Genomic DNA, 12,792 nt, shown 5'->3' on the forward strand with positions numbered 1-12,792 from the left:
ATTACTAATTCTTAGTGGTTTTTATTGCCGCAGATAGTTGTCCACAGTGAAGCTGAGTTAACCCCAACATTAATGAATGGGTCTTGGCACTATGTAGATTGTTAAGCGATCTGAGCTCTGCCTGGACACAGCAGTTCTCCAGCACAACTCCACACAACAAGGGTTATATGCAACATAGGGGCTGATTTTTGGGTGGTCCCACGTGAAGCCAGCAATTGTACTCAACGATCACTGTGGGTCCCTTCCAACAGTTCCAACATCCCATTGTACAGTTATGGGATACCTCACACCAAGTGGAAGACAGCTCTGACCTGAGAAAAAAAAATCAAGGAATTCTACATGGCAGGTACGTTCCCTTGCCAAACAGTTTCTGAACTGCTCAGGAGTCAAAACTGGTATGACCAACCTTTGGCATCACCAGTTTAGAGCCTCCATCCTTCCAAACAGCGACTCAAAACATGAAAAGAATGGAAGACCCCTATCTACAGAGGTCCATTCATTAGGAGTTTTTCCAGTTCTTAAAGATACATTATTTTAGTTATTGGAAGCGTTTTTTGATTTAAAGTCAACCTAGAATACGTTACAACTTCTTCCCTTCCCAAAAGCTCATAGACGTTCACATATAGGAGGTGTTAACAGTTATTTTACCTACAGAAAATACTGAAAGAAGTACCATTTAAATATACATTACTATTTTCACACATCAGAACAGGCTTCCAGAGGTCACAGACTCAGTATGTTAAAACCATTTCCTGTATCCTTTCTGCTAATCCCATATATTCTTTGCCAGTTTTCATTTTTCCAGTTAGACACCTTTGAATATACTTATAAAAGTGCTTGTTGTGTAACATGAAACTTCTGCAACTATTTTACAAAGACGCTCATTATCACACCAACTAAAGCTCCTCCCCAGAAGATGACATTACTACTATCATTACAAATTCTTCCATCTTTCAAAATTTGGACACATTAGAATACATCCACACCAACCCTTAGATACGTATCAATATCCAGGAAGGCATAAGCAAACCACAGACAATTTCCTGCTGAGGAGTATTGCCAAGAGAGTAGAGGGAACGCCCTCCAGACTTAGGACACCATCACCAAGTACAAAACCCACGGGGAATACTCATGCGCACAACACACACATCCATGCTTCTGCAGCTTCAGGTATTAATGTTACATTTCGTTCCAAGACACCCCACATTTGTATCTTGAGATTTCATTTTTGAGGTTTTCCAGCAAAGATGCAAACACTGCAAAAATTAGTTACCTGCATGAAGTCCTCATGACTGGAATACTTCAAAGGGAGTGAAACTACTTTTTAAAAGCCTAGTTAACCTTGCAAGACAGCTTTACGCTGTGAAGTGAGAGCCCTCCAGAAATGCAAACCACTGGGTGCAGCTAAGACCATCACAGTCACCTGCACAGGATCCAATGTGCTACGCTACCCAGAGTAATGAATGTGTGTTCAGAATACCCTGCTCGCACAGCTATCTCAGGTGTACACTGGAACAGGATTAGCCTGCAAGGAAGAGAATTGGCAATTACTTTGGAAAAAGTATTAACAACAAAAAAAAATGAAAGCTAATATTTTCTGAAGCAAATTGCTTTCTGTTTTCCTGCTGTACTATAAGGCTCAAAGACAAAGATGAAATTTTGTATATCACAACCTTCCTTACCAGCATCCTAATTTAAAAGTTGAAGTGCAAGCCACACTCCTAATTTTCTCCATTTTATTTTACAGAGCTTGTCACCTTAACATGACAAGACGACACATGTAAAAGAAAAGAGACGGGACCAACACATTTACCTTCACAATTTAGAAGACTTGAAGCGTAATACAATAAGCCTTAAAATTCAACCCTCGTTTTCCTTAAAAAATGACTGGACTGATTCTGAAATGATAAATGTTCACCTCCCGTTTTATTAAGTCAAACAATTTGCTTGTGTGGGAGTCATTTCATTTGCAAGATGGAAGTGACACAGAAAGTGGCACACAGGATGAATGAACTTTTAAAACCAGTTTTAGTCTTTTACATCTGTCAGTCCACTGCCTGTGCTAATCTTTAAACAGAAACCAAGGAAGGAAGAAGCACTGCTGTTGTAAATACCAATAAAATCACTTTCAGTCACTTAAGCAAATGTTAAGAATTTCTTAGGTTTCATTTTACTGTAATACCAATGCCACAACTCGAGTATGAGAGTAAAGAAACATGCATCGCTTGAGCACAGCATCAACTCCTGGGGTTAGTGGGAAGCCATTCATAGCAGGATCTCACCATGGTTTACCAGCTCTGGAGGCAAGAGTGTAAAACCAAGTAAGAACCAACAGTTCTCAAGTCCTCCTAATGAGACTCCTGCTAAGGATTCAATCTTTCTTCACGCTGCTCAAAACTAACCATGCAAACACATCAATAAGAACATATTGTATATGTTAGGGGAATGCTTAAAAAAGAAAATGGCTTATCTAGCTCAACTTCTCTGCTTTGTGTTGCTTTGGCATCCTCAAGAGTGCTGTTTAATGCCCTGTCTTCTCTTCCAAAGCACTGATGAAACTCCAAAAGGAGTTTGCGTTACTTTCTAATCACTGAGGGCCATACAACTGAAACATCAAGGCTGAGGACAGAACAGCATCACACGCCAAGGATCTTGCTCCCCAGGGTGGTAAGTCATGGGAAAGGACAGGTCAGTGGTCAGAAGGAGGGACTTGGAGAGGAACAAATACAAACGGCGGCTCCCTCTATCTCCAAAGACAGGAAAAAGGTTAGTAGGGTAACCACCTAGCAAAGGAAGATTAAGGGTTAGGTAAGAGGAACCTGTACAGTCATCTTTTTTTAAGAAAAAAAAAAAAAGCTTGACTGATTATTATTTACACCTTTAAGTTGTTACCTGCTTTGAAGAAGTTGGCTGAGTCACTTTAATCAACCATTTCTCCCAACTTATGACACAATAGGATCAACTTTTTTTTTTTTAAATCATCAGTCATAGAAGCTACCGCCCAGGCACCCTCCCTGCAAGCAGAACTGCCATTTGTTCCCACTTAGGTGGGTGTAAAAGCAGCAAAACCTGTCGCAAAAGCAGCGCGGCCACAGGAACTGACGAACGTGTCCCTGCTGTAAGTGAGGCAGTGTCACAGGCAGGAGGGGTAGGAAGGGTGCTCCCGGGTTGTGTGATTTGCCTTTAAGTACAGCTGTTCAGATGCTGGCTATGAACATGAAATCTTATCTCTGGGCAGTTTCATTTTATGTAGTCTAACAACTGGTCTTTCACCTTGAAGTTCAAGGAAAGTCAGCCAAGATGGCATATATGCTCAAAAACAGGAAATATTTGCACACAGATTTTTTTTTCCAGGGTGATATAAAATGTATGATACAAAGTACTTCATAACAGAGCAAGTTCACTGAGAATTGTAACAAATTCTCCTTTCAGTCTGCAAAGAGGAAAAAAATTAGAGGCTTATAACCACTGAAGTCTGGGGAAAAGAACCCAGCAGCGCAGAGAGGACTGGACAGAAGCCATCAATTATCAGGAACCGATCAGGCACTTCTATCACCCCAAGCGCAGAATGAAGAACTAGTCACAGCTGCACATATCCCCAGTGAAGTACCCTATGGTTTCTGTTTTCAGGCCTTGCTAGATCACTGAAAGTGTGAGTGATTTGCTACAAAGAATGTCTCCAACCTTTCAGGTTAATACTAGTCTATTTCGTTTTGTTAGTGGAAGCATTTCAAATCAGGTAGTTTTAAGAGTTTCCTTGTTCTAGTTATACACACATTCTACACTTTAAACAGCGGAAAGAAGGGAACAAATCACATCAAGGTCACGTTTCATCTTGCTTCAGAGAAGACAGGATTATTTTCTCCAAGCATGCCCAACAGCATCACTCAGATTCCACTATCATTCATTCATGTATATAATTATCTCCCTTTCCAAAAGGTTATTGACTAGCAAGCTGTGAATGAGAGAGAAGGAAGTAGGGAATGCAGCACATGTCACCATAGCACACACTTACTGAACCTTACTGAAATCTTATTGACACAAACCTTACTGAAGCTGTGGCTTGAAGGAACAGAGACACAAACATGAAAAACACGTTGCAAGAAAAAGGAGACGGTAGGTATTGAAAGGGGAAGTGAAGAACAAAAAAATAATACAAGGAAAGATGACTGTGAGGTAATACATAGCCTGGGAGAGAAAGCACTCAAGGGAGTCAGTTTCAGTAAGAGGAGAGAAAAGAATCAGTAATAGTTAAAAAACAAAACAGACACAGCTGTAGGAATAGGGATATCTCAAGCACTCTCAGGACAAAAACACAGCAGGAAGTCTTCATCTGAGTAGCTGCTTTCCTCCCAGATGAGTAAGCTCACAGTAGTTATGCCCTGGCATTGGACACTTACTTGGGGACAGCTGCTCTGCAAGAGGTTGCATTCTACAGAGCCAAGTTGCCTTCTCCAAACAAAACTCCTCCACATATACCTCCTGCGCATATACACTTCCGAAGCCCTCAGTCACAACCAGCTTTTGATGCCTGACAGACAAATGCTCCAGCTAGGCTTGCGACACTTTGCAATGAGAAAACAGGAGAGCTAAACATCTAAAAAGTAAGGTTAAGCTGACTGCTTCAAAAGAAAGCCATTTGACTCTCTATCAGCACTGGTTCACTCTTACACATCTGCTGTCCTTCTGAGCTTTCCCTTTAATAAGTTTTCAGGTGTTTAAAAATATCTAACAAGCTTTTCCATACATGCTGCAGCCAGGATGACAGCCTACTCCAAACATACCAAGGTGCTTTTTATAACATTTGATTACTTTTCTGTATTCACGGTAAGGATGTAACACCTGCTTCAATTAATGTAATTCTACAAAGAATTAAGATGAGGCAACGTATCAGAATCACTTAAGACCCTAGCTGGTAAGACAGAGCTTGCCTTCATAACTCTCCCTCCCTACCCAAGTATTTATTCAACAGACCTGAGCACATAGCAATTGCTAGGCAAAGACTGAAAGTGAAATTAGAAGAAAGAGCTAGCACATATTCTCTAAAATCCAGGTCTGAGGTGGAAGGAGAACTCGCATTCCAGTGTTTGAGACACAGAAACTGGATCCAGAGATCTGAGCAGAAGCAGTCTTCAGCCAGCAGGTGCCTCACACACACACTGGCCCACCATGCTCTGCATTTCTTCCCTGATGGCTGCCATCGAGAAAGGTGAAAAGACTCCACTAGCAACTTCCCTGATGACCCATGAGGTTGTATACAAGGGAAAACTGAGAAGCCACACTACTAAACTAGATGCACTTTCAAGGGCTGCCAACAAGAGCACAGAGATGACTTTTATCCAGACTTAACTCAACCAATTCCACTTAATTCTCCCCCCAAACATTTATAACTGACAGTAACTCCGGCAAAGCTATCATTATAATTTAGTCAAGGCTATGACAGACTAGCCAAAATAATATTTTCTTCACTGAATGAGAACCAAAATTGGATTCAGCCCAAAGAGACAGTGAAGATGCAACCCTAACGTTGCATCACTAGCCCACTGTGTTCAACGCCTCTTCCTCAGCCGGTCACACAGCCTGTAAGTGCCATTGGCAAGAACCGATATAATTGATGGACATAAATGCACAGGTGAGTCTTTTACTTGCATCTGAGAGCCCCCAGTAGAAAGAACAATGGAGAGGGGTCTGCCTCTGCCAGAGCAGCTGAGGGATTCCACTTTCTGCTAACCTCTTCCCCAAGGGTTTGTTCGTCTTGAGCAGAAGCAAGGCGGACAGATCTCAGCTCCAGGAATCAACTCCTCATGGGACCATGCAGGATTTCCCAGCAGCAGCCGTGCACACACGTTTGTGGCACCACATCGCAGCGTTGGCAACTACCATGCTGTGAGAGCTTCTGCAGCAGAATGCCTTGGCACACTTGGCCTTAACGTTAGCTGAGGCATGCACTCACAATGCATGACATGCATGTCTGCCACTGGGATGCTATCTGTTTCTTCCAGCACTGTTCAGATGCAGCAACTTAAAGGCTAGCCAGACCAGGCGCTGTGCAGCTCAAGGCTGTTTTCCAGCACAGTTATTCTCTGCAGCTAGATGAGATCAGGTCAAGTCACTAAGGTGCACTAATTCAAGCTAAATGTGGTAAAGAAGATTCTGAAAGCTGGAAGCATTAGGAGCAACCACTCACTGTGAATTAGGGTGTCTTTTGAGCACTAACCATATCAAACAGCTCAACAGCTCTAGGCAAGGGCTTCAACCACACTGAGTCAGTTTCATGACAAATGAAAAATGTATAAACCAGTGGACTGAAAAAGTCGTCAGACCTAACAGATACCTTAATGCTGAAAAACTCTGAGGCAAACTAGCATCATTGTTTTGCCAGCAGATCGAAACCTACCATCTTCTTCCATTGCCGTGCGGTGTTAATGAACACAACTGCTGTGCGTAAGGAACAGCTTCAGCAACAGCCTAACTGAAGGGACTAAGAAGCCCTCCTCCTGCAGCACTTGCCTTGCTTTTTGGGAGTGATTGATAGTTCATAACGAACACTCCTTGGTAGAATTTATCAGAGGAACAGAACAGGTTCAAACTGCAATTAGTGAGGAAGAAGGTAAGAAATAAGCGGACCTTTCCATTTAATACTGAGGCAGGAAAAAAACAGTCTGTACTTCTGAACTGGCCTCACATTCCTGCATTTGACAAAATTTTGCTGGCAAGAGCTGCTGACATGTAGTTAAATCTCTTCCAGAAGAAAAACTAGAAATTCTTACTCACTGAAGCAAGGCTTTTGCTGAAAAATCAATTATTCAACATCAGTTCTGTTGGCTGCTTATTTTAACCTCTCCCTTCTTGGGAAAAATTATCATGAATGTGGCTCCGTGCCAGCTCAGATCAGCTCTGTCTATTCCTGTAGATCCCCTGTGTTCAGGCTTCATCTCTGAATGCTGTACGGAACCGACGGTACCTCACAAGAGGTCTGGTATGGATGGCAGGTATGTGGTTTCTCATGATCTTCTGGAACAGTCAAGTAAATAAAGTGAAATTCTACAATATGATACAGAAAAGGATGAAGAAGCCCCCACAAAAGGTCATTACAGACTTGCACAGACATTTCAACTCAGCTGTAACTCGTGACACAGCTGGAGACACACGGTGACATTTCCTACCTATGCATTATGTCCAGAGTATTTTTCACCCTTAGCTCTGAGGTAAGAGATGTTGTCTTGTAGCACTGAGACACTGCAAAATATTTAATGTGGCATTAAGATAAGGTGGGTTGTTCTTCAGCATTACAAGGTTTGCTAGCTTGATGGTGTGATATCGTGGGAGCAGCCAGGTTCCTTGTAACGAATGGCACTGACCCCAGTTTGAAAGGTAGCAATGAATAACCGAACATTTTCTCTAAAGGTCCTTACCAGTATTATCAGAAAAGATGTAACTCCTTATCATGACTCGTGCTGCAGTGCCACAGTGCTGCTGTGAAAAACAGATTTCAACTTGGGATGCCCAGAAAGTGTAATCAGTAAAAATTCACTACAAAAACCTTTGAAAAATTGGAAAAAAATAGACTCGAAGACTTGATTAAATTCTAATCAAAATAGATGACAATACCTATTGGCACGATATACTGTGTAAGACAGATCAATTCCATTGCCACAATGTTTCTTATCAACCCAGAATTTTGGCCATGAGTACTTACAGCCATAAAAAACCTAAGACTGGTTATGATACTACAACCATTAAGACATTAGGATAAATGTGTTTTTATCAGTAACTTTCCTTTTCATTACTGAAACAGATAAGGAACAGAATTACAGTGTTCCTAAGAAATGTACAGCAGGGAATCCTGTTTGTACAGTTTCAGAGAGCCTTTATGACAGAAGTGACCTAATTTGGTGAACACGCTCTAGTCATAGCAGTATTGCTCAAGTGATTCCTTAATGCTATCCTAGTCTCAAACAGTAATTAATTTCTTTAGCAAGCTTGAGAAATATTTCTGGGAAAAAAAAAAAAAACAGGTACGACGCAGCAACTCCACTTAAAGTAGAAGGTCTGTACTTTATTTCCATCCCAATGTTTCAACCAACAAATATTTTTTTTTTCCTCCTACTTTTGGGAAGGCCAAGTGGGGTATTCCTTCTGGAAGAGGAAAAAGGAACGACCAACATCTCTGCGGCCATGATATTGGAAAAGCCTTGTTAGCAATTCCATGTTTCAGATGAGATAATGTGTGGTGAAACTTCAGAGGGGAACACACTTGATTACTGTACAGTCATGCAAATGCAGCGATGATCGCATACAAACTGTGCTAATTTATTTGGTTACTGATAAAAGTGAAATTTTGGAAATTAGTCTTTAATCTTGAATCCAGATCACTTAAAAGGCTATTCCAAGTCTGCTGCCTCAGCAACCTGAAAGTCAGCACCTGAACTGCTGAGACAGAACATTACTTTTAAAGGACTGGTGCCGGTTACAGTATTAGTGAAGGAGAAGCGCAGGTCTGTCAAGTTTGAAAGTGGAGGGACAGGGAGCAGAATCTGGAATGGAGGAACAGGAAGATGGCCCAGCAGGAGGGACTTGGCAGATTTACAGCAGAGCCACTGTAGAGACGCTGTTCAACAGGCTTTTTTATGTCATTAGGAAGTTCCTGTAGCTTGTAGAAGAACACTTGTCAAAGCCAGTATGGAAAGGAAGAAGAGCTCAAAGACAAACACTCACACACAGCAGCAGCGTTACCATAAAATTGACCAACTCCAGGTGAAACTCACAACTCCTCTTGCAACAGACACCCCAGCCCCTGTAATGCCCCGTGCTCTGGCAGCACCAAATCAAACCCTCCGAGCACGAGGGAACTGACTCTGAGCTGGAAGATGTATGCCTCCCCAGACATCACCAAGACCACATACAGTCAGCAGCCCTGACGAGCTAGGGAGCCTCTGATCTGCATACAACAGAGCATCCACGAGGCTAGGCCAGCACGGTGTCTGGCTGCTTCAGCACAGGACTTGTACGAGGCGTGCCGGAGTTACGGATCACTGGATCTTTTTAAACCAGGCCTGAACACCCTTAGCTCCTCACCTGAATCCATCATTTATGCTATAAAATATTTCACTTACTAAAACATGGAGGAATTGTTTTTTTCCCGCCAAGCCTACCAGCTATGACGAGACATATTTGCGCCTTCTTGCTCCGTCTGAACACCGATACTCTGAGAATTGTATCCTCTGCTGCTTCAAGGAAGTGAGCAACTTCCACGTAGTATTTGGCACAGCAAATAGCTTTGGATTTAATATTTCTCCAGCACATTTTCAAAATGTCCAACTTCTACATCCAAACAAAAAGTTAATTGGATATTGTTAATGGGACTTGGAAAATAAATCTGACCATATTTGATGAAAGGCATCTGACCAGAAACAGTGGCTGAGTAATTTGGCAAAGTGCCAGTAAGAATCACCAGTTATATTCGATACAAATCGGTCAATCTTATTTCCTACAATTACTATTCTTATTTTATCTAGAAAGAGGTGGAAAAAAATGAGTAAACTGTCTTTTTCTCCCATTAATTCATAGTAAATTCAGCATTCTGTGTACCTAGAAGTCTACTTGCCTACTCCTTCAACTCCTGTATTTGCTATTCTACCCTTTCTTCTACCTCTGCCTCAAGTCTGCTTGAGTAATCTGTCGGCAGCTCAAAGATTTTCTGTGTTCAAAAGAATGACATGGACTCAAACATGTTCAAATGGATCAAAAACAAAGAGGGGGAAAATGTACAGATCCACTTCTCTTCTTCGAAACTCCGGAGAACCTCTGAGCAATGGCAGCAGCACAGGAATTCTGACCTGTTGACTCGACACTAAGTATAAGAACAATACAACCTAGAAACTTTCTCTTTAGTGGAAGCCCATGTTTAAGCAGAATGGCGATCGATCATCCTGCGACTGCTTTTTAAATTAATCGTGCAGATTCCCTTCTCTCTGCGCTGTAGGAACACCAAACTGTGAAATGCCATTCACATGATTTTTTTCCTATCAGAACCTCCACATACCTGTAAAGTGACTAGGAGAGGTTAGGCTAGTCAGCGTGTCGCAACAAACGAAGGCAAAGTGCACACCTTTCTGAACTCAGAATTTGTCATTTAGGTGGAAATGCTGGTTTGCAAGCCAATTTTTATGCAAAAGACACTTACTGATCATGCAAAATGTTTGCTACAAAACAATAAACTGAGAAATAATTATTGCCTTTCACTAAGGAAAGGTAAATTGAGGCTGTGCAGCTGAGGGTAGTTTTTGCAAAGCCTTAACATTTAAATTTCGTACCACAAGCATACTGAAAAACAACATAAGGCCTCAGGAACACACACAGATTTAAAAAAAAAAGATTTAGTGGTACACTTACAGGAATATAAAGCCACTTGGCTACTTAACTCCTGTGTTTACCACTTCCACGAAAATTAGGGTATGAATGATTTCACATTTCTGTGAACAGTCTGTGTGTCAGTAATTACCTACTTGATGGGTAATGCATCCTTTCAATACCACTTGGGCTGGTTCCCAAAGCATCTGCTGAAAAAAAATAAATAAATCCCAGGCTCGCCCAACAGGACAACTCCGGGGGCCTGCCCGGGCCAGCAGACAGCAGGCGCTGACCCAGGGGCAGCTAATCAGGCCACCTCATTAGGCGGCCCGAGTCCCACGGGTGAGCCAGCTGCCCAGGCGGGCTCTGGCTCCCTGTCCTGCTGCTCAGCCACCCGTGGGCCCCCGAGGAGGCGGCTGAGGACACGGCATCGTGGAGATTACAGCCTCCTGAGAAGGGCTCGGCTGAGGAAGGGAAGAGCGAGATGGAGTGGTGGTACAGGAGCAGATAAGGCGTGTTCCTTTGGACTTGCGTTGATAAATGGGACTTCCTGAAAGACGCCTCACATTCGTGTCTACCACGTAATCAAAACCTTACAAAGTAGGGTCATTATCTATAATGAGGCAGACAAGTAGCTCATTAGCCGTATTTTCAGTGTGATGGAAACTGACTTCAACCCTTTCCTATTCACAAATGCACTTAATCACGGGGCAGCCTTAACGCAGGTTCATTCCTGCAAGATACAGAAAAACGAAAGGCCAGAATAACTTTTAGTTTAGCCAGCGCCTGAAATTCCTCTGTCTTCATTGAAGTTTTTCAGTTTAAAAGCAGGCAAAAATTATACTGGCTTCAATCCACAGAAATCCGATTGGACTAGAACAGACCTTTGTCTCTCCTGACCTGAACCAAAACGTGAAGCTTTACTCATCTCCTATGTGCCTAGCCAGCATTTTCTCCAAAAGAAACGTACTCCTCCCTTGTTCCTGCCCTCCGCACAAATACTCAGAGGGCCACGTACCGAGCCCTGACAGCGTGAAACACAGATGGGCACCTTGGTTCAGTCTGCTTGTAACCACACCGGTCATCCCCAGTGCAAAGGAAAAGGAGGGAGTAACAAGACGACGATTACTCTCCCAGCTCACAACGTACAGAAAGCTCCATGCTTAGGACAAGGCCAAACCAACCGCCACGCAGGGCTGAACCTTTCCGAGTAGAAACCAACTCGGCCGCTCGCTGTACGTACTCTAACCCTAACGGAAGCGGCACGTCTCCGGGCGAGGTGTCTGTACGTACCCGTAAGGGTTTCCATTTCTACAGACCCATTTCATTTTAACAGAACGTTTTGAAGAACGGAGTGACAGATCACACATGCACACCGCTTAAATGGCAGAAATTTACAGAGCTGCTGTTTCAAAGGGCTAGAGCACTGGTGTCACTCCTGGTCTCTGGAAGGACCCAACTAAGCAGTCTAAGCCTCGCTGAAGGAAGATGTAAGCTTTTTAGACAAAAATTGACTTTTTTTGAGAGAACACTACATAGCGTTTGACCCGGGTAGCACAGTCTTCTGCACAAAGGCACTGAAACCACTCGCTAACATAACTCTGTCGTTTCCCACTCACCCCGCAGTCTGTAGCAACACGAGGTTCCCCAGCAGGGCACCAAAGCTCAAACAAGTTTCTGAAGATGCAAACTGAAAAACTTATTTCATGGTAGCTGGACCGTGTGCTGCCTTAATCTCACCCTAAAAGCCGTGTTCATTGACTAACTCCTACTGCACCTTCGTCCATGCACATGCCAATAGGCACCCAGAAAAAGCCACTGTCAAACCCTGAGGCAGAGCCAGCCTTTGAGCCGAACTTCGGACGGCCGCCGAAGCCTTCACTGCCCCTCACGTCCTCCTCTGAAAGCCATCTTTCCCCCGGATGGGCAAATCTGATTACCACGGCACAAACCTGCCTTTAGGAGAGGAGAAATAACGCCACACAAGCCCCGCCGGCTGAGGAAGCCTGCCGCAGATAAGGCGCCGGGGCCGCTCGCGGGGCAGCCCCCCGGCCGGAGCAGGCACCCCGCAGGGACGGAGCCCCCCCGGGCTGACCGGGGCGGCGGGGCCGGGGCTCCGCTCCCCGCCGGGCCGGGCGGTACCGAGCCGAGCCGAGCCGTGCCCCGCCGGCTGCCCCGCGGCCTCCCGCGGCGGCACTCACCAGGATGCGCTTGAAGAGCGCGTTCTCCTTGGGCGGCAGGCTCACCGACGGCATCGTCCCCGCCGCTCCCGCTCCCGCCGCTGGCTCCGGCGCCGCCGAGGGGGCGCTCCGGGGAGGGGGGGGAGGGGTGCGCGGGCTGCGCCCCGTGCCCGCCGATCGGTCGCCGCCGCCGCCGGGAGCCTCCCCGCCGCAGAGCCTGGCCGCCCCCCCTCCCCTGCCGCCCGCTGTGCCGCGGGCC

At 44.4% G+C, this 12,792-nt stretch overlaps 1 protein-coding gene across 1 annotated transcript in view; it reads right to left on the reverse strand.

The window, feature by feature from the left end:
* NAA15 (N-alpha-acetyltransferase 15, NatA auxiliary subunit) overlaps positions 1-12,778 on the reverse strand; it is a 44,423-nt gene extending 31,645 nt beyond the window's left edge. Inside the window, exon 1 of the mRNA XM_035326312.1 lies at positions 12,555-12,778. Coding sequence (XP_035182203.1) covers positions 12,555-12,608 — 54 coding nt within the window. The 5' untranslated portion in view covers positions 12,609-12,778. The remainder of the gene's footprint in view (positions 1-12,554) is intronic.
* Positions 12,779-12,792: the final 14 nt, after the last annotated feature.

This window comes from Oxyura jamaicensis, chromosome 4 (assembly GCF_011077185.1).
Source record: "Oxyura jamaicensis isolate SHBP4307 breed ruddy duck chromosome 4, BPBGC_Ojam_1.0, whole genome shotgun sequence".
NCBI lineage: Eukaryota > Metazoa > Chordata > Aves > Anseriformes > Anatidae > Oxyura > Oxyura jamaicensis.